The 20,645-nt window shown below is 39.3% G+C and overlaps 1 protein-coding gene across 3 annotated transcripts in view; it reads right to left on the bottom strand.

The window, feature by feature from the left end:
- Nucleotides 1–990: 990 nt before the first annotated feature.
- TUBGCP3 (tubulin gamma complex component 3) overlaps nt 991–20,645 on the bottom strand; it is a 58,600-nt gene continuing 38,945 nt past the window's right edge. For 2 of the 3 annotated variants that reach the window (XM_074859251.1, XM_074859252.1), the window contains 12 exons: nt 19,194–19,360; nt 17,298–17,408; nt 16,788–16,896; nt 11,966–12,155; nt 10,529–10,664; nt 9,600–9,668; nt 8,662–8,797; nt 5,920–6,008; nt 5,654–5,785; nt 5,115–5,255; nt 4,421–4,537; nt 991–2,136 (listed from right to left, as the gene is read on the bottom strand). In XM_074859251.1, the coding sequence (XP_074715352.1) occupies nt 1,978–2,136; nt 4,421–4,537; nt 5,115–5,255; nt 5,654–5,785; nt 5,920–6,008; nt 8,662–8,797; nt 9,600–9,668; nt 10,529–10,664; nt 11,966–12,155; nt 16,788–16,896; nt 17,298–17,408; nt 19,194–19,360 (1,556 nt within the window). In that variant the 3' untranslated portion in view covers nt 991–1,977. The remainder of the gene's footprint in view (nt 2,137–4,420; nt 4,538–5,114; nt 5,256–5,653; nt 5,786–5,919; nt 6,009–8,661; nt 8,798–9,599; nt 9,669–10,528; nt 10,665–11,965; nt 12,156–16,787; nt 16,897–17,297; nt 17,409–19,193; nt 19,361–20,645) is intronic. The other variant, XM_074859253.1, reaches the window with a different exon arrangement.

Here is a 20,645-nt window from a genome sequence, read left to right as displayed (position 1 = left end):
CAGCCTGGCAGTCAGAGCAAAACCTCCAGCAGTGAAGGACTCTTCCCTGATGGACAGATTCTGTGGAATCATCACAAAATGGTCGTTCCTACCATGGCCACTACTGCAGGTTTCCTGCATCTTGCTGGATTCACTTTAGCAGCAAAGGGAACTAAACCTTCCTCTGGAACTTGTCCTCTCATTCTGACACCGATGCTGCCTCTCTGGCTTGTGGACTGTCTACTGACATGTGGGATCATGAAACATGCTTCTCAAGGCAATGGCTAAAAGAGTGCCCATGCAGCTAATTTTTTTCCCCCAACTGTTTTAGCCAAAACACAATCACAAAAGCTTTGTAGTTCTTTCAGACTTTACAAGAACAATACACTCCCACAAAACCAGAGTACTCCTGCCTGTGAAGTGATTTGCAGCCTTGTGAAGCCAAGCTCAGCATCCTTCAGCTTTCCTTTGGCACACAGAATATCACTGGCTTCAGAGGCCATATTTTCTAACAGCTGAAATGCTGCCTGCAAGTACTGCCCCCATGAGGGTAGCTGCACCAGCAGGCCCTTTAAGGGCACAGGGTTAAAAGCCTTACGTGTTTTATTTAACAAAAGCAAGGACTCCAAGACCTGCACAGTAACAGGAATCCTGGTGTCTGGAGGGTAAACTTTGCTAGTCCAGAGCTGCAAGTCGGTGCACTGTCCCCACCAGAGTTCACCTCCACCATGACTCACAGCAGCCTCGCCTGTGTGGCCTGGGAGGTGCCTCTGCTTCCCAGGGGTTCAAGCAGAGTAATGGCAAAGGGCAAAATAGGCCACAGACATGGTTGATCTGAGGGTAATTAACTAGTTAATTAAATAATCACACACAACTCTAAGTATAGACAAGACTAGTACCAAAATCCTGTAATGGGTAGGGAACTGTAAATCAATGCACTCCTAACTGGACACTTCTCCTTTCTTACCCCATGGAAAAATTATAATTGTTCAATTACAAAAAGCAAAACACTTGTTTGAAAGATAATTGTGGTTTTATTTTTCTAAGCTTGCACTTGTGGAACATAATAAATGACCTGATATAATGACAACTTTGCAGAAGAAGAGTCCCCCTCTCCCCAACATCTGGACAGCAATATATAAATATTTACAGTGAAAAAATAGGGAAGGGAAGAGAATGAAGTCAACATTAGCCAAGTCAGTTTGTCTCTACACATCTGATTTTGAACAATTATTTCCTTCAATTCAATCTTAACCAATGCTTTCCTTTCACAGTACTGAGGCTTTAAATTCATTTTTTAGATGTTAGGTGCAACAGATACGCTCCTGCTCTGCTTCTATAGTTTTCTCCTGTACAGTAACCATAGAATTTCCCTACTGAACTTTTTATTTCAGTTTGTTAACTTTGAAAACAACAAAAAAATTAAATATAAGTTTATGTCTCCTGATACAAAGTTTCTCACACAATCAAACACATCACAACACTGAAAATCAGCATAATGAAATGCTGTATAGCTTCTTAACAAGAACATTAGGTCTGGGTCCTAATCTGTTGGCTTTAACAAAAGCTCTCTTCAAATAGAACAAGTACATATAGAAAAAATAACCTTCTTATTTTCTTGTTAAAAAAGGAAATGGTGCTTTCTATAAACAAAAGATGCAGTTTCCTTGACACAGATATAAGTTACAGTGGAGAGAGCTCAGAAAGCTTCAAATAAAATTACCATCTGTTTAAAAGGATGATTTAAGAAGTTGATTGAAAGAGGTTCAATCAGCCCATTTAGTCTGGTAACTCTAGAAATGTCAGTGTAAAAAACCCTACTTTTTTTTTGCTTTCTGCTATACAGTGTCACAATCACATGACTGGAAACATATTGCCTGCAGAAATGGTAGACACCGATCACGCACGATTTGGTTGTATGATGTCAACACTGATTGCCTTGTCCAACAAGAGGTTCAACATCCTTCGGATACCGAGGTGCTGTCCTTAGCAGCTGTTTCACATATGTGAGCTTCGTCTGCCTCTCGTGCCCAATGATACACGAAGCCTTGGCTCTCTTGCTTTATAATGTTCATTGAAGTCCAATCTAAAGCTAAGAAACCGAAGGCTTTCATCAGAACTGGTTGTCAGCAAGACCAAGAACTGCTGGACGATTCCCTAAAGGAGAAAGAAAAACCCAAGAGACAGCTAAGAAGACATCACTCGTGTGTTTTGCACAGGGATGGCAGGTAGTGCCCAGGCCTGGCAAGGAGGGAGAGGGAATCTGGGAAAAGGCAAGCACAAGCATTTATACCAATTGTCAGCAAATCAGTTATCAGCTGGATTCATTCTTTCTGCAAAAACCCAGAGCTTTATTTTATCTTCAAATGTCTGCCATGGACATCAGTCTCTAATGTAAACAGCTCAGTCTTTTAAACTGCTGGCATCCATGCCCTGCTGACACCCTCCATCTGTCTGAAGGCTCTCAGGCTGCAGGGGAGCTGCCCCTCTGCCCCTGGCCCAGCCCTCCCAGGGCAGCCCCACCACCCCTGGGACACCTTCAGGACCCAACCCAGGCCAACAGGAGACCTCACCATGTTTCCATGTTATACGTACAGCGCAGGCCAGGCCAGCATTAGACCACTGCTTGCTTCAAAACTATGTATTTGATGTAGGTTATCCAGCAGCAAGTGGCACGCCAGCAGAGCAGAGCATCTGCCCCATAGCGCAGTCGGTGCTACAGACCCAACAGCTAGACTCCACAAATTTGGAACAGTTTTTATGTGGGACTTGCACTCAGCATGCAGGAAGCACGCTTCTTGAACCCATCCTCCTGTTCAGCTCTAGCCAAGAGGCTGCAGGAGCTCTACAGCATGCAGAAAAGGAGAGGGCTTTGGGAGGATGGGAAGACTCACTTGAAGAACTCATTCCTGATCTCTGCTAAATACTAACATGGACATGCCCACAGAGCCCCTCCATCACTTCCAAAGATGACCAAGGCTGGCCAGGGGAGTCCTGCATGGAAAATCCATAGAAGGGCTCAGCAGGAATACAGTCCAAGCAGGAAAAAGCTATGTTGCCAACTTAAAGCAACATTGCAGAGCACATAAACTACAATCTCTTGACACCCTACACTTAAAGAATTTGGCTCCATTTTCCCCTGGGAGAACTGCAACATTTAGACGCAGGAGCAAATTCCTCCCAGATTTGAAGTCTTCTCATCAAAGCTCAGGATCTCTACAGCCCTCAACAAAAGCCACCAGTATTTTATAGCCTGGGTGTACTACTACTGTTTTCCCCCAAACTTCCATGTGAACTGAACGCTTTTGACAATGCAGCACTTCATCCAGGTTACCTATAGCTTGGCAAAGCTATAGGCAATACAGAAACTGATCTGATGCAAACCACCAGAGAGAAGGACTGGGAAGTGCTCTGCACGTGCTGTACAGGTAGTAAGTCACAACTGTAACTGCTATAAAGAACTAATTGTACTCTTACAATGTAAAACGAACGCATGGGTAACAACCCAATAAAACCATTTCAACCTCATTCGTTTACCTAGGGGAACAATGCATGCTTACATGTTTAGTATTTGTCTGAATGTGTATTTATGGATATTAAAATAAGAAAGATGTAAGAAATATCAATAGTAAGAAGGAAGAAAGCAGGCCCTACAGCTTTAAGTCAAACTCCGTATCAACATTATTCAAAAATCCTAACCAGGCAGGCCAAAGGTAGCAAGAGAAGTTAAAAGGTATATTATACTACACCAAGAGCATGTCGTGTGTCAAAGTCAAGGGATGAGTTAGGATAGGATTTTGGTTTTCAGTTGACCTGGGGTCTAATCCTGAAAGGCTGCTGTGGCACACAGTGCTGTGTCCCTCCCTTTCATCGCTTTCATGGATGCTTTCCCTGAAATCTAACAGCTGATTTTTCTGGGAAATGGGAGCTTTAGAATCAGATATAACAAATTAAGACAAAGCCAGAATAATTACCATTAAAGACAACAGCCTGTGCACATTCCCCCAAACAGCTTATCCACTGTCCATCTCAGTGCGCTTAAAATCAAAGTGTTAGGCTCTTAATAAGGACCCATTCTGCAGTCTTTAATAGCAATGACTTGCAAAGATAGTGAGAAAAAGTGGAATGAAGAAGGAATTTTTTTTTTTTTTTTTTCAGATTACACCAGAAGATAGCTATTGCTTCCACTGCTGGAGGAAGGAGAAGACTTACATGAAGAGACTATTCTCCTTTGTCAGGGGAACATACATAATCAGAAAACCTACCGTCTGCTGAGGAACAGTGAATAAGGCTTCTAAGTAGAGAAGCAAAAAATGAAGACCTAGATCCACAAACTTCACACACAGATACAGAAGTTACACCTACTCAGTATTTGAAATTGATTTCTACATATCAAAGTTCAGCATCCATATTTTAATAAAAAATATAATCTAAGGGGCACCTGGTAAAAGTGAGTGAGTATTCGCAGCTGTGAGCACATTTTGGGTATTGAGTCTTGAAATTCTTTCATCCTCCTGCTCTCTTCTTCATCTTCTGACGCAGTTACACCCCACTTGCCCTACACAGAGACCAAATGAATTAAGAGGTCAAGCATCACATGATGAAAGTTGCTAATTGGGCCACCTTCTGCCCAGCTAAACCACCATGTTTATACAAACCAACCATTGCCATAGAAAGCCAAACATGGAGCCTCTAATATTGAAACTACCAGTCACCTTGGTGGCTGTACAGCACATGAAAGAAATCTGAGGTTAGCAAAGCAGGTGAGTCTCACATCAGCACTGTGTGTCCCACAGACTGACAGTAGGAAGGCAGGCATGGAGTTATGGCAGTTTTTGCAAAAGGGTTCAGAATATTAAAACCTCTTCCACTTCCTTCACCTAAAACTACCCTAGATTTCTCATCCTCCAAAGCCCACTAGATCTACTCACCTAGAGGTTTTGGGCAAGATAAACGAAAAACACCATTCAGCAGTTTTGTTCGAATTCACTAGCCACTGCTGACGACTTTTACATTTGTCCCAACTACATTTTTCATTTTTCCTGTACCTTTACATGATATCTAAAATCCTCCATGTATCAGAAGACAAGTATATCTGCCTTAGTTTTCACAGTCTAGTAATATTCTTACTGTACCTCCAGTTCACGCTGTTTTTTCCTCTCTTCAAATTGCAACCTCAGCTGCAACTCCTCCAAAGCAGCTCTGTACATTGTGTCTTGGGCATTCTGGAGCTCAATGATCTGATCAAAAACAGCTCGAAGCTGGTTGAGAAGCACCTGTGAGACAGTTAAGCAACAAAACAATGAAACAGTTGTACAGCAGAAGAGTTTTAAGTTATTACCATTCTTCAGAACATGAGTAAATGGAATATTTTTTTTTTTTTTTTTTTTAAACACACAGCTGGAGAGACTGTTTAGCAAAGCCCCAAGTCCGCTGTTGCATAATCATACAGCTTCTTAGGACCAAAACCAACTGGCCCACATTGTAACAAGTTTTATAACGAGCATCTGTCAACTGTGTCTGAGGAGTACGTACAGAGCCTATCATAATAAGGTCTTATATCAAAGGAAGAAAAATGACATTTCCCCTTGCTCCTACAACATAAGAGAAGGTGGTTCCTAATGTGTAAGCCAAGGTCACAAAGCTACAATTTAATGCGAAGGAGAAGACTTACCCTGGAATCGCTATCCAGCAAGCACCGAGCTATGATTGTGTCTAGAAAAACTTCATGAGCTGCAATGATGTGATCCAAGTCCTGTGCTTGTTGGACCTTGTTCCAGAGTTCATCCCACGAACACTCAAGCACCTGGAGCAATGATTCAGGATTGGGCTGTTTTGATTTGCTAGATGACAAGCTCTTTGAAATTTAAGACACACAACACACACAGAATATTAAAAGTACTTCATTTTTAAGCAACTAATTGGGTGGATAGAGTATACCTCAAATGTAATGTAATACTGCATTTGATGAATGAAATGGACCATTTCTGATGCCAGAACGTGACACTGATGCAGCACCCCAGAAAGCTCTGTAAAAAAAATCCAAAGAGATGGCATGTTAAAGACTGCAAGGACACGCACAGCCATCAAACCAGCTTGGTAAACTTTTTTCTACCAAATTGAATACTTTAGAAAATAGCCACTAATCTTGGATGGTAGCAGCAACACTGGCTGGTAACAGATAAGCAAAGAACATTGCACAATTAACTCCTAGAAAACGTGAGCCAAAGATGACACTGACTGTTCTCAGACAGTGCTGGAAACTTGATGAGTATCACAAGTGAAAAAGGCCCCCTCAGTCCCAAGAGGCCAAAATACAGTTAATGTCCCATGCATTCTTTTGGTCAAAAACCTGAGGCCACAGATTTGCAGTTGCTTCTGAAGCCTCTCACAACTCTTACCATTAGCCTTCAAACCAGACAGCGTATTTTTGCATTACTTAGCTACACCAAGACCAAAAGAGAGGGTGGTTGTGACAGGGGTAGGGAAGTTGTGGCTGATGCAGTCCAGGCTCAATTCCCTGATCCATGATAGAGTCCACAGGCAAGTCACTAATGACCTCAGCTGCCCACCTGTAGGAGAAGGTACCTCTGTTGCAGAAGGGGAATATCAAGATTACCATCAACTGCAAAAATTCTCTGAAATGAAGATACTCAGCCTTCTGGAATCAGGCAGATATCCAGACAGAGAAAGTAATTTCTAAGAAGCTGCCAAAGTAATTTGCCACTGCAGACAAGCCATGAGACTATTATAAAATTTTCTTATCTTGGGACGTTACAGGACCATCCAATGATCTGAAAGATATTACAACAAGCTACTCTGTGCTACTCTGTTCTTCATTTCTTATGCCTTTGCAGAAAGGCTATCCCTAACACATTATCTTGCATTTACTTTAAATAGATCAATGAAAAAAAAAAAAAACAAACCTCCAGGGCTGGCTAAACAACAGAAGTTCTTCAGTACTGGTGAGTTGGAGACATCTGTGTTTTTTCTTCCAACTACTGACAGGAAAAGAGCGAGCTTGACACTACTGTCTAGGAGTACTCCTTTAAAACATTAAAATCCCTGGCTGTTAAGACTTTTTGGGAATTGCAAATGAAGCTATCCTTGAAAGTTAATGCTACCTCTTTGTGGCTGAAAAACAAAAGATCCTGCAGCTGCTTCCTCCTATCAGTTACTGTCTTCCATTTGGTGCTCTGTGACTGGAAGGGCAAGACACTGTTTTGGGGGGAGAGAGAGAGAAAATAAAAGCAAGTTCTACTACTTCATGAATCAGAGCTGGGGTAAACTATCCATGTATTTCAGAAAAAATTGTATTGGTGGCTTCCAACCTAGACATGCCAGTGAGAAAGACAGACTCCTGTCCCTCTGGGCAGAAGGCAGTACAGGTCTTTGTAAACATACTCTCCTTTGACAGAGGCACAAACTGGGAAATGCAACGCTTGGCTCCTTCGGCCAACAGTTGTAACAGTTTGGTCAGCATTTTAAATGTCTGAATTACTTAAAACACAGCAAAACCTAATGGCAACAAGCAACTGGGCTTTTACCTACAGAAGACTGCACCGTGGCAAAGCATAAGAAAGGCCTCCCAAAGGGGTAGGGGGCGTGGTGTGCAGGGGCAGGGGGGAAGAAAGGAAGAAAAACCCCAAACTTCCTCTGGAGAACAAAACAACAAATAAAACCCTAGCAATGGAGGCAGTTCCAGCCTGAAGACCCTCAGGTGATGAGAATAAAATCTGTTAACTGCACCCTACTCTCAAAGGGAACGGAAAGCAAGAACGCAATAGACCACTGGTTTTGAATCAAACAAGCACTTATCTGGGACAGGGAAATGACAGCAGACCAAATCCTATCTCACAGAAGCATAAAGAAAACCTAGTCATCCTGTGCAGTTCCAGAGATCAGCCTTGTACACTAGAGCAGACTTCACAAGAGCTTCTTTCCCAGTAACCTTCTGAGGCCAAGGTGTCTACTCCCACACACCAAAGAGTTCCTAATTATAAAAACACAAATCTATCTTTGTAAATATTACTGTGCCACAAAGAAGCGTAACCCTCAATAGCTATTTTTTACTGAGAGAAAATAGATAGGTTAAAAAAGTCAAGAGTGAGCCAGTACAGATGCTCACAAGTATGAGTATATTCTCAGCCGAGAAGCAGGATCGAAAAGTCTCAGTCTATTAAACATACACCAGAGCCACTACAATTAAGAGCTTTCCTATTTCTTCTCAAACATCTGTTTCTCTTCTCACCCTCTTCCGTTCTTTGCTAAACAAAAGCACAGGGAATGAGTGAAGGTAAAACTAATAAATTCAGAAGTGTCTATGTGTGAGACTTACTACTTCCAGCACAAGAAAGAGGGAGACACAGGATACAGATAGTAAGGCATCAAGGAAAATGAATAAGAGGGGATAGAAAAGTAACAGTCTTTTTCCAGAGACATGGGATGTTTCATTTGCTCACTGCTACAAAAACTCACAACCAAGGATTAAGTAAAACAAGAAGCAGGAAACTTCCATTTACAATAACGTTATTTTATCTTCATCATCATGTACCATTAATCAAGAGGAGCCACAAAATATAAAATTCATCTGTCCCAACAAACTCCCCCCTCCAGCTGAAAATAAGATGCAGTTCTCTAAATTCAGTTTACAAATATGTCATCCATTTGGGCCTCTCTCACCTGGTATGCTTTTCAGCAGCTTTGCATTGCACATGTGCCCTTTCCATATATCAGTAAGAATATACTCCATTCGCTTTGCTCTCCAAAGGAAATTAAATACTCTTAGATAGTGGCTCATGCACTCACGTGTAAATACCTACAAAACAAACAAAATATCCGTATAAATTAATAGACATACCATGTGTTCTGAAGGACCAAGGACCTCTTCACAGTCCATCCTATCTGACCCATACAGTTTATTGTTAAATATCATCAAAACAAAATTCCCGGAAACCCCAGAGCTTTTGGAAAGATCCTTCAAAAGCTGAACTGTTACCTAACATTCAAGTAGGCACAAGACACTGCAGGAAGTAAGAGAAGGGGTGAACATGATGCATTTCACTCTTTTCAGACTACATATAAAAATTCCTTCTGCCAGTCAGACTCATATCTTGACACACTGTTTAAAAAAAGTTATTTACAAGTTCTTTATAGAGTCTAAATGCATTCTGATCAATACTGCAGCTATTTTCTCAGTAGTGCTAATGAACACTAGCTATCAAATTTCATTTAGACGGTACAAATAGGTTCTCCTCAAATACCTTCTTCAGTTCCTTGCAAATTATCCCAAATTAGCAGCCACAGACTAATAATAATAGAAGAGGAGCATTCTATTTATTAAATACTTGCTAAAAGGTCTGCTGGAACAAATGAGTTACTGATTTTCAGTAATGATTGTTTTAAATGTAGCTTTTCATCACTCTCAATTAATTTATAAGAATTGAGATTTTTGCTCTACTGTTTATACAGTGGGTGCATCTTAGATGCCAAAAAAAGAGGTCTCTCTGATCTTACACTCCAGAATAAAACAAAAAAAAAAAGTTATCTCAATAAAAAAATATTTAGCAATTCAATTCAGTGTCTGTGACATGTTCACAGCCAGCAGTATATGACATTACCGTTGCTATTGGCCCATCAACGTGATAGTCCAAGCTGAAGACATCCCATCCAGTGTCCCCAGGAGATACCTGTATTAAAAAAATATGCTACTTTCAGTGTATAATCAGAGCATACTAGTGCTGAAGACCAACTCTTGCATACTCTTCCATTCTCGACAGCCTATGAAAAAACAAGCATCCACATCAATTTGAGACACAGGGAGTTCCTTGTCGAAAGTAGTAGATCAAGCAAAAACAAATCAAAGTTTGACACAAGGGTGCGATTCATCTCACCCAAATGTTCATGTTTGTCAAAGTTTTTCCATTGGAGCTAGTAAAGGAAGGGAAGGAAAAACTTCTTAGACTCAGTCTAAGATATAGACTTAATTCAGATGTTACAGTTCATCAGATAACTCCCGCGTCTGGGACTGGAGCTTTCTCATTAACTCAAGTTTCTTAGCAGAGGTCTCCTTCATGAAATGCACTTTCATTGCTTCACTCTTTGTAACTACTGGTGACAAAAAAATCACCCCCCAGATGCTTGTAAGAGCAACAGCAGGAGGAGCTGTTTGCAGAACCTCAAATCAGGGCCACCAGCATCAATTACTGTTAGACCCCAAATACTCCGTATTGTCAATGAAATGGTTGTAAACCCACAGCTTGATATACAAATAGTTACTGTTAGACCCCCAAATACCCAACTTCGTATTGTCAATGAAACAGCTGTACACCCACAGCTTGATATACAAATAGACAATAGGCAGGAAATGGGAAAAGAAGAGAAGACTTATTAAATGAGGTTTACATAATTCAAAGTAGACTTCAATGGAAAGGTGTGTGAATGTATTTACTTATACACATGATAATTTTGTTTCACATATATGTCTGCATGTATACACACACACAAAAAAGGGTATGTTTCAGGTCATAGTCACCATGATGCAACAGACCTCCAGAAGTCGAACATCCAGTCGTTTGAGAATCTCAGGATTATCAAACTGGGCATTAGTTGCCCTCACCGCTGTTTCAAGGATTCCAGTGAGATTATGCTGATATAAGGTTGTAGCTGGTCGCGCAAGCTCTGGCCTGATGGTTATGAAACAAACAGTCATGGCATATTACTGAGGTATTCTGCAGCAGCAGTTTGGTAGTAACTGCAGCACACAGTAAAACACTTTTCTGACAGACTTTCAAAACCTCTCGTATTAACTCTTTCAGTCTTAACCATGAAGAAAACCAATAGGCAAAATATTTGAGCAGAACATGTCTATTCATATGCAGCTATACACCTGACCATCAGCATGAGGAGTAACTTCATCCTCAGTTAACGCCAGGGATTTGAAGTTACCAGGATTTCTAGCATAACTATTCTGTAATTTGAGTTGCATTCATATCTAAAATGAGGCACATTATGTGATTAACACATTAAACCATAATTTCATTTCAGTTTTGAGAGACTTACTGATATCCATCTCATGGGCTTAGAAGTGCTGGCAGAAGCACACAAATTCACCACATCCATGCAGCTTTAACTTTCCAAAGAGTTGCAACATGCCAGTAACAACCACCTTGCACTACTCCTCTCCCCCATGATCAGTACTGGAAAGCCCCTCACTACTACTGCCTCAAATGCAATACTGACTCCACAAATCAACCTTATTCTGCTTCGCACTAATTTTCAGTTAAAAAAGCATGGTCATGTACGATTCATCACCAAACAATGTTGATTTTGACTCACAAACAAGGTAGTGGAAGCTCTATTACAAAGCCTCCCTTCTAGGCCAAAGGAAAGCTTTGTAAAGGACATTTTTGATAGACTAAGTTTCATCAGTAGCACCAGCATGTAAAAACAGTGAGCTTGCAAATACACTTCAAGAACTGAAACCGATACTTCTGGGTGCACCTGAGTGCTTAATATAGAGGCGGGTGAGGCATCAATTACATTTTTAAAAAATGCAGAGGGGTGTTGACAAAATGTTTTGGACCAAACACCTCCAAAATATAGAAGCCCAACATTCACAGCAATGCTAACTAGTGGCATCAAGAGCAACAGAACTTTTCTGCTTAAACTTGCTGACAGGAGCGAGAGAAGTGCTGACATCCTCAAGGCTGTCACAGGGTCAGCGTAAAGATATCTATATTAGTGCAACTTTTCAAGACATTCTGAAGTGGTACTGTATACACTTCATACCAAAAGGAAGAACAAAATTTAAGCCTCAGGGTCGAAGAAATTAAACCCAAAATAGAATTTAAAAGTTGTTCAATTAAACCTTTGAGTAATAAGATACTTAAAGGGTCCTCTTCCAAAAGCAAAACAGTTTCTGTGCTGATCATGCACATTTGCAAGCATCAGAAATTCAGCATAATTACCCTTCCTACTCTCTTACTTGAGCAAGTCCATTAAATGCCTGATAAAGTCTCCTTGACCAAGTAGTAAGTAGCGCCTCATGGCCTGCATGTGTTCCAGTAAATTGTACTTCTTATTGAGAACATCCAGCAGGTATTTGCTGGTCTCAAAATAAGCTGCATCAATTTTCTCTTGAAATGCATTTTCCAGATCTGTGAACAAATCACCAGCTAAAAAACAAAAGTGAAAATTAAATTAGTATTTTTCCAAAACTGAGGCAAACAAGCTTTGGAATTGAAACATACAAGCAGAGAAATTGCTATTTAGTCTGCTCTGCTATATTATACATTTGGCATAGGCAAAGTGAAAGCAAATCTAAAGCAGCCCATACTTCAACATTATTACTTTTAATTTGTGCCCAGACTGAACTTTCCAATAACGGCTCATTATTTAATCACTTTCACACAGAAAGTGATTCTTTTTTAGCTTGCTGAAATACTACAATTTACAGAATAAATTAATTTGAAAGAGATCTAAAAGCTCAGAGTTAGGGATAAGCTTTGCTGGGGGCAATCTAAATCAGAAGTCACTTCTAAGGGTGGGGGGAAGAAATAAAAGAATTGGTCAGAATATTCAACAGAAGAGAGCTCCCACATATAAGCCAGAATGAGTGAAGGAACATGCTTGTGCTATCTGAGGGACATTCAGCAACCCGATGTTTTCTTCTCCACCTTTAATGCATGGCAATTACGGGGCAGAAAGTAGGACACTGCCCTTTAGTAGGAAGCATATTTCACTGTTTTCTACAACAAGCTTATTAAGAAAGTGACTGCAATAAGGCTGTAACGAGATATCAAGAAATCTGGCCTCTTCAGGCAACATGGAGCAAAACTCCAAACACTGGACTGCCAACTTCTGTTAAGATTCAGCATTAAAGGATATACTCGCACTTCCAACAATTTTTAATTACACAACTATTGCTCTAAAGGTAAAAAATGAAGATTCAGGTAGCAAATTAGTATAAGATAGTGCACTGCCTTCTCCAGGATTAGTTCCAACCTGTACTGCAGACAGGAAAAATTAAAACCAGTTTCATGTTGTTCTGATGAGATTCAGCTTCAATTAATAAAATGCTTTTAAACTGAAGAAATAAACATTGGTTCAAATGAAGAAGTCACTCTTTAATGAGGGAAACCTCACAGTGTCTGGTTCAATGACATTCTCTGAGGTTTCCAAACTCTCATTCAGTAACCTGTGAAGCTCTCCATAAGACACCAAAAGTGCAAGCATATGCAGAGATGGCAAAGAGATGACACTTGCGTAACACACTGCTGTGCTCAAAATCCCTACACTAGAATATTACTTAGTCAAGTAACATACATCAAGCTTAGGAGATGTGAGAATTAATACAGCCTGCAGTAAGGGAATCCTCAAATTCCCCTTTCCAGTCACTGACAACAAACCAGGACAGCGAGAGAGCTCACCAAGGTCTCTGCTCACTCTGATCCAAGCAGAGATCTGGTGTAATTTAACAAAGCAGTTCTTGCATTGCTCAGGTAAGGAAGCATGCAGCAGTGTTCCCATGCTGGGAAAAAGATCTGTTTGTATTTGTCTCACTGGTACAGCACAAGAAAGTCCAATCAATTCTGACTTTCATCTAATTTTTCCCCATCAGCAGATCCTGTCCTCAACTGCTGTCTTCCAAAGATGGGTTCAAGAGTGGCTGCTTGCATGCACAGCGGTACCAGCCATCTGATCTGCCACATGGCTTCACTGCTGGCTTCAGAAGAAGGAACTTCTGGAAGGGGAAAAAAATGCTAAAAGAGGAGTTTCACAGACATAACACAGTAAGTTATGATACCCCAATTATTTGTTCCTGCAAGTGTCCTTCCACAAGATGCTGCGAGCCTAACGGGTAAAGCAAAAGAGGGAACAAGCCAACCCAGAAAGAGTTATGAGCTAATACCCTCAGCTACTGGACACAGGGATTGGGCCTAGGACTGGCTCAAGGCACAGGCAAAACCAATAGGCAGCAGGCAATTGCCCAGTTTGCCTATGGCAAGCCTACCAAGTCACACATGCTGGTCCTGCCTCCATTCAAGTAGGGGTGAGCATGTATAAGTCAGTAACTATGGCTGAGGACACATGAACCAGTCTCAACTTCTTGTTATTCCAAGCAGAAAAAAAAAGCCTTTCCCCTCTCCTTAGTACTCTTGCCAGCTTGCCTTGAGGGAAGTGACCTGGCCACAGCCCTTCATCTCTGAGACCGGAAAAATCAAGTTTACATGTGTAGCTGTAACACCATCTCTGCATACACGCATTCCAGCATAGGTGATGCAACATCCCTGTTTGACATGCAAAACTAGCAAAAAGGTTGCCTACATCAACAAACAAGAGGCCTAAGCACAAGTTTTTAAAGTTGTACAAAGTTATCTCAGGACACTGTGAAAAGCCAGAAATGGGTCGAGAAAGGGTCTGGCAAAAATCACTGACAGACAGGTCCATGAGTTGCTATTGAACATACTGGTCTCATGTCACTCCTGGTTCAGAAGTTCCCAAACTTTGGACAGCTAGAGGTTGGAGCTGGGATCATTTTATCTGCTTTTTTAACTGTCCTTCTTCCCCAAGTGCCTACTACAATCCCCTGTCAAGCAAGATGATCAACTTCTACACAGTTCTTCATCTCTGACTTCCTGTTTTAATACATGTTCATTTTTTTACATCATGATGACTTCAGCAACAAATGGAACCTGGGGAAACATGAGAGCTAAGGTTCCAAACTAAATTAAAGAAATAAAAAATACAGCCAGACCCATGAAACAGTCAGTTTTAAAATGAGAAAAAACATCCAGAATTCAGGCTGGCATCCTAGCTTTCCATTGTCTTATTATAAGTAATTATCTGAAAGGACTCTCAGGATATTATCAGATGGCACAAACCAGGACAACAGGATGCATTTTCAACATCACTGACACAGAATGTTCTTTCTGGATTGAATGGGTAAAATGCCCCCAATACAAATGCAGTTTCATGCAGAATTAAGGCAGTGCAATACTATGAGGTATTCAGGCTGCAGTCCATAAGCTCAGCACACCTTCAACACGCTGCAGATATAGTGGATAACATCCATTTCTAAAACTACACTTCTGTCTGAAACAGGTATTCTCAGCACTTAAGATAATGTACTTGCTTAGAAGCTCTCACCCTCTACATACTAGCGAACCAGTATTTGTGCAGATCTTCCATTCAATGAAGGAGAGAGAAACAAGTGCAAATTAAAAAAAAATATTGGAAAAGCATGGTCATAAATGCTGTGTAAAGTGGTGAAAGTAGTATAGCCAAAGAATGTTTTCGCCTTTTTCAGGAGTAACTGGCAGCATGATGGTTCAAATGCATTTACAGCTGTTATTCACTTAACCCCAACCCCTCTCTACACTTCAAGCACATCTTTCCCTAGGCAAGCACTGCGCATGGTACAAAAACCACATTATTAGATTAAATATTCTTGCAGACATGAATGGGATATTATTATAAGAATGTCTTTCATGGAGGTTCTCCTGCTAAAAGTCCATGCTGTGAAGAGTTAATATGAAAACTAATCCAAAGGTCATTGGGGATGGGGGGAGACAATCCGACAAAACCAAGCTTCAAAGTTATATATAATAAAGTCATTTGACTACAAGAATAATAGAAAATTATAGTACAATATGTACAATAGAAACATTGTACAAGATGTCAAAAAAAACTGCGAAGAAGCATGTTCTTAGAAAACTAGGTAAAGAATTTGACAGAAAAACTAATGTTTAGATAACTCTTCTCTTGGCAGAAGCCAGATATACTAGTAGGAGTAGGACATCATTATATTTCTAGAAACTACGTACAAAATCGCAGCAGAGAAATTATCCTAGTGATCTACATCTTAACAGTTACACTCTCTTTGATATATTAAATGTGTTATAAAAAGAAGTTATGGCAGTAAAAATATCACCTTCACCAGAAGAAAGCAAGTTGTCCTTTCTCCCAGGTGTAGGAGCATCTTACACATTACCTTACCTTCTCTGCTTAGTATTTATACATAAAGTCTCCTGGTTTAGATGTTTATTAGTTGCTACCTTTCATCACAACAATGTTAATTTCCCTGCAGAGACTATGCCACCAAAGAATAATCACAAATACGGTATAAATTCTCATTCATTAAAACGGAAATCTCTTCTAAATAGAAAGAAATAACCTGAAGGAATTCTGATAGTTAAGTTTTGGTTTAACTTTCAACAGCTAGCAACCCCAATTTTAAGAAATCTTCAAAAAGGATTTTACTAACTTTCCACATACTCAATTTTCTTTGGACATACTATAGTGATAGAGTGCATTTACAGAAAGGCTTTTGTCCTGCCTGTTTTTACTGCTCATTCTCTTATTTACAATTGATTGATTATTTATTATTTTTTAATCACAGAATTAATTCAGTATTATTATAGAATCATATGATGCAGTGTATTTGATAAGAAGTCACAAGTACTTGAATGCTGCAGTAAGAATTTAGAATATCCTCACCCCCAACCCAGCCCTCTCAACAAAGGTCAGCTGAAGGCAGGCTGGTTTCTGAATGGTTTCATTCTGAAACCCGGTACATTAACAACCATCCAGCAAACTATCAAATTAAGAAAAGAAAATTACACATATGCATCTTCATGCATATTTTGTAAAATGCAAGCATCCGTTGAAATACCTGTATTTTAGGGCAGATGGGACTTTTGTACTCCTTTCCACCCCACTATCCAAAATGTCAGTTTACAGTCTAAACCACATATTGCACAGAGCTCAGTTCGAAGGGAAGAAGCTGACCAACACTGATACTCTACCATCTTTTGAAGACTCTGCAGATTTTGCCACAGTAATCATCTTTGTGGATGGAGTTTGATCATGACAAACTTGATGCAAGAAGTTTATGGATTTTCCTATTAGCAGGACCTGAATAAAAAAGGATTTTTTTTTAAAGTGATTTGCATATGAGGAAAAAACCCCACCTGACCAAACAAAAAAGCCACCCACAATCACCAGAACAATAGGATATTTTGTCATCTTTCTGTGCTCTTAGTTTCACAATCCCCATCAAAAGAATCCAGAACTTCAATGCTAACACAAAAAGGTTTTAACACAAACTTCTTTTCCCCCTTTGAGATCTCCTGAAACAAAATTTATCAGTTAGTGAATGGAAAGGAGAAACAGTCTTAGAGTCTTCTTCAGCAAACAATTCCAAAATTCTTAAGACGATTATTTAATCTTAAATTTAGTCTCTGTTTTCTTAATGGAAATCTAAACAGCAGCATAGGGCAAACAAATCGTAAGAAGATTAACTTTTGAATTCATACCTTTTTTGATTGCTCCATTGTAATAAAAGAAGGGATCATTGATTTCCTCAAAGTGTATTTGTCATGCCACAAGCGATCAGTTTTAACTGTAGGATCTGAAGCCACAAAAAACTGTAGATTGAAATAAATGTAAAAAACAAAAGATGAACGTAAACACTCTCCCCTACTCTTCCATTTCTGCATTCAGAAAATGGTAAAAATATTCTGAGTTGTTCTTTTAACTAAAAAAGCAAAAAATATTTTTTTCATAGCTAACATGGAGCGCTGTCCTGACAATTGGTATGTAAGTTTTATGTTGACAAATATGAACTCTGAAGAATAAAGTTAAAGAACAGCTCACATAATTTAGTCTCCTCTGTACGTTATGAAACCTTGACTACCTTAGGGCAAAGTGTACTATCTGTAAATCCTTCACTATTAAATACAGAAGTGTATACCATTTTCTGCCAATTAGTTATACAGTTAGGGTAGGAGATAAAGTTCAAAATATAATATGCTTTTATTTTACTGGTTCTATTTTTACTCAATCCCCTCTGGATTTTCTCCTATTTTAATAGATGCAGAATTGCAGAAAAAAGACAAAAACAACAACAAAACCCCCCCAAGAAATCCTGCAACTGAACTAGTGATCAAATGCTAAGGTCTCTCAACTCCACACAAGAGAATACTTTCATTTGTAAGAAACTAAAACTACATAGTTAGTTTTGTCAAAATGACTTGTGGATGGATTCTGTCCTCATCCTGCCAAACAAGATACCCTTTTTTTGGACAAGAACTTTCTTCACTGCTTCCAAATACCATTTCCACCAAGAACAGCCAATTGTCTTTGTTCAAAAACTGTGTCTAAGGTATGAAAATTGTAGCTTTCAGCATACCACATCCAACAGTGATTTTCAGTATTACGAACACTCTTACAGTGCACATGTGAATTTTTAAACAAAGAGGTGAAAGCTAATGGATGATATAAAAACAAAAAAAAGACAACTGAGGAAATGTCTGAGGAGTAACTGGGAAAAAAGTAAAATCTATTTTACACTTCTAGCCATAAAGATTCATAGACATTTCACACAAGTCTCCTAATGTTGACCTTAAAGATCAACTGTGGGTGATATTTGTACTCATGTTAATTTTGACCTAGATGGACAATTTCAGAAATCAGACAGCATATTTCACACTCAAGTAAAATTACTCAGATGTGTCTCAGAAGTACTCAATTCATTTTTAAAAATGATTTTTTGGCATCTTAGAACAAAAAAAAAATGTCTCTTTAACAAGACTGTACTGATTGGAGACAGGAAAAAGAGTTGGAAGAGCTTAAAAATGCATAAAAACATTTCTAAGAAGAAAAAGGACAGTTACTAGAACTGCTGTTACAGAAGTCAGAACAAATAACACTGTAAAATTTCTAGAGGAACTCTGGAACCATAAACCTCTTCTACCCAATTTGACAAACAGAAGTTATTTATGAAGTTGAGGATAACAGTAGGTAGTCAGAATGGAATATTCTGAACTTTACTCCAAATACAAGGCTTGCATTCTAAACAAAGAACTCTGCATATATTACTACTGTTACACTAAGCAAGAAAAGATAGAGATGACTTTGACTCTCTTCAGAAGCAAGCATCTATTGTTAGCCTGCTGTTCTGTCTCTAATAAACAGACCCAGGGTATGATTCACTGAAGACAACATACTGCATCATTGCAACCTCCAGGTATCACACTGACTGAATCCATGAAGAGAGTCACATTTCATGCTGTTACTGTATATATTACTTACTCATGTTATACGTTTCCATCACAATCTACTTTCCAAATTCTCTTCTAAGCTTTCCATGGATTATACTCCCACAAAGCAAACCAACAGAGATAAAATATTTATTCTATCACATACACTACCTCATGGTATGTATCCTCTAGCTCTCCATCATAAATCCAGCGATAAAGGAAATTCAGTACAGGATGGGATACTAGGCCAAGAATGTGCTGAACCAGAGATCTCATGTAGGGATCTCCTGTTTTAGTATAGGCATGAACTGCTGAGGCTAGTTCACCACCTTTTCTCCCTGTAAGGTCATAGGAGAGAGGAACAGAAACGTATGAAGGAAAAAATATACACACCATACTTCAACAGCCAGTGATTTTAGCTAGTCATATGTCACTCAGAGCTTGCTGAACAGCAATTCTAAAATGTAACAAAAGTACAGTTTTTAATGTTGACAGGGAATTCCTAGGTTTTGAGGTATGAATCATTAATCTCACTGAAGCATTAAGCACAGTTCTCTGACACGGTATTGTGTCTACTTTATGGTAGCTTGGAGGAATGCAAATTTCAAGGCATCAGATCACACATAAAGATTGATTTTATGATTCTTTTCTTCCCCACTGCCCACACCAGAACAGCATTAAAGGAGCCTTAGTATGTTTTCCTTCTCTCATGTACTTGACTCTCTCTCAGATGTTCTGTGTGCACACAAACATATCTTTTCTGATTCTTGGTTATAGTTCCCCCCATAGCTCCTTTAGATAATATCTCCTGGCTTCTTGCAATTCAAGGGTAAGAGGCTGTTAAAAAAAAAAAAAAACAAACGCGAACGAACTAGTACTTGTTTTGCTGTTATGCTGCACAGCTTGAAGATTTCCTGCAGCACAGGCTGTAGCATTCAAAATTTTTATGAATGTCTTAAAAGTAAAGCCCACTATTTTAAAAATTCTCCCCAATTTCAATAATCAAGGTAAAACAGATGTTGTAAGCTTTTTCAGTTAAGATGCTCTTTCCAAAGGGCCACAATCTCCATTTATTTTCAAAGACAACAAAGCTGAAGTACCCTCAGGGAGAAGCACAGCCTACGGGGTCAGTTACCAGCCAAAGTTTTGGTCAATTCCAACACCACTCCTCAAAATTTTCTTGTGGATTGCCCACACAGCCTCACACTATTTGCAGATTTGTAAAATTTTATTGTTTCACATGAATCTGCAGACAAGTTGCAAATGACTCCTATATGCCATTATATATAGAGGAATAGCATAATACTGATATATAGTGAAAAGACTAAGCCAACCATTTCATGATGTATTAGGGGTTTTTTTAAACAGTATAACATTCTTTGAAAGATGACTAAAATTGAGTAATTGAAAACAGCATGAAAAATCCGTGCTTAAAATTTGAAGGATTTCTCAAGTTTAAAAAAAGCCAGAAAAAGTCTAAGTGTATCAAAACAGCACCATAATTTGTCAGTTTTTTGCTAAAACTCAAAGAGAATCCTTTGAATTAGCTACTTAATTTTCTAACAGTAGTATTATTGATATCCACCTTTGGCATGCACAACCACTCAGTTACATAACTTCCCC

Source organism: Strix uralensis, chromosome 2 (genome assembly GCF_047716275.1).
Source record: "Strix uralensis isolate ZFMK-TIS-50842 chromosome 2, bStrUra1, whole genome shotgun sequence".
Lineage (NCBI taxonomy): Eukaryota > Metazoa > Chordata > Aves > Strigiformes > Strigidae > Strix > Strix uralensis.
Note: the sequence above shows the minus strand (reverse complement) of the source record. Positions and strands in the feature narration are given on the sequence as shown.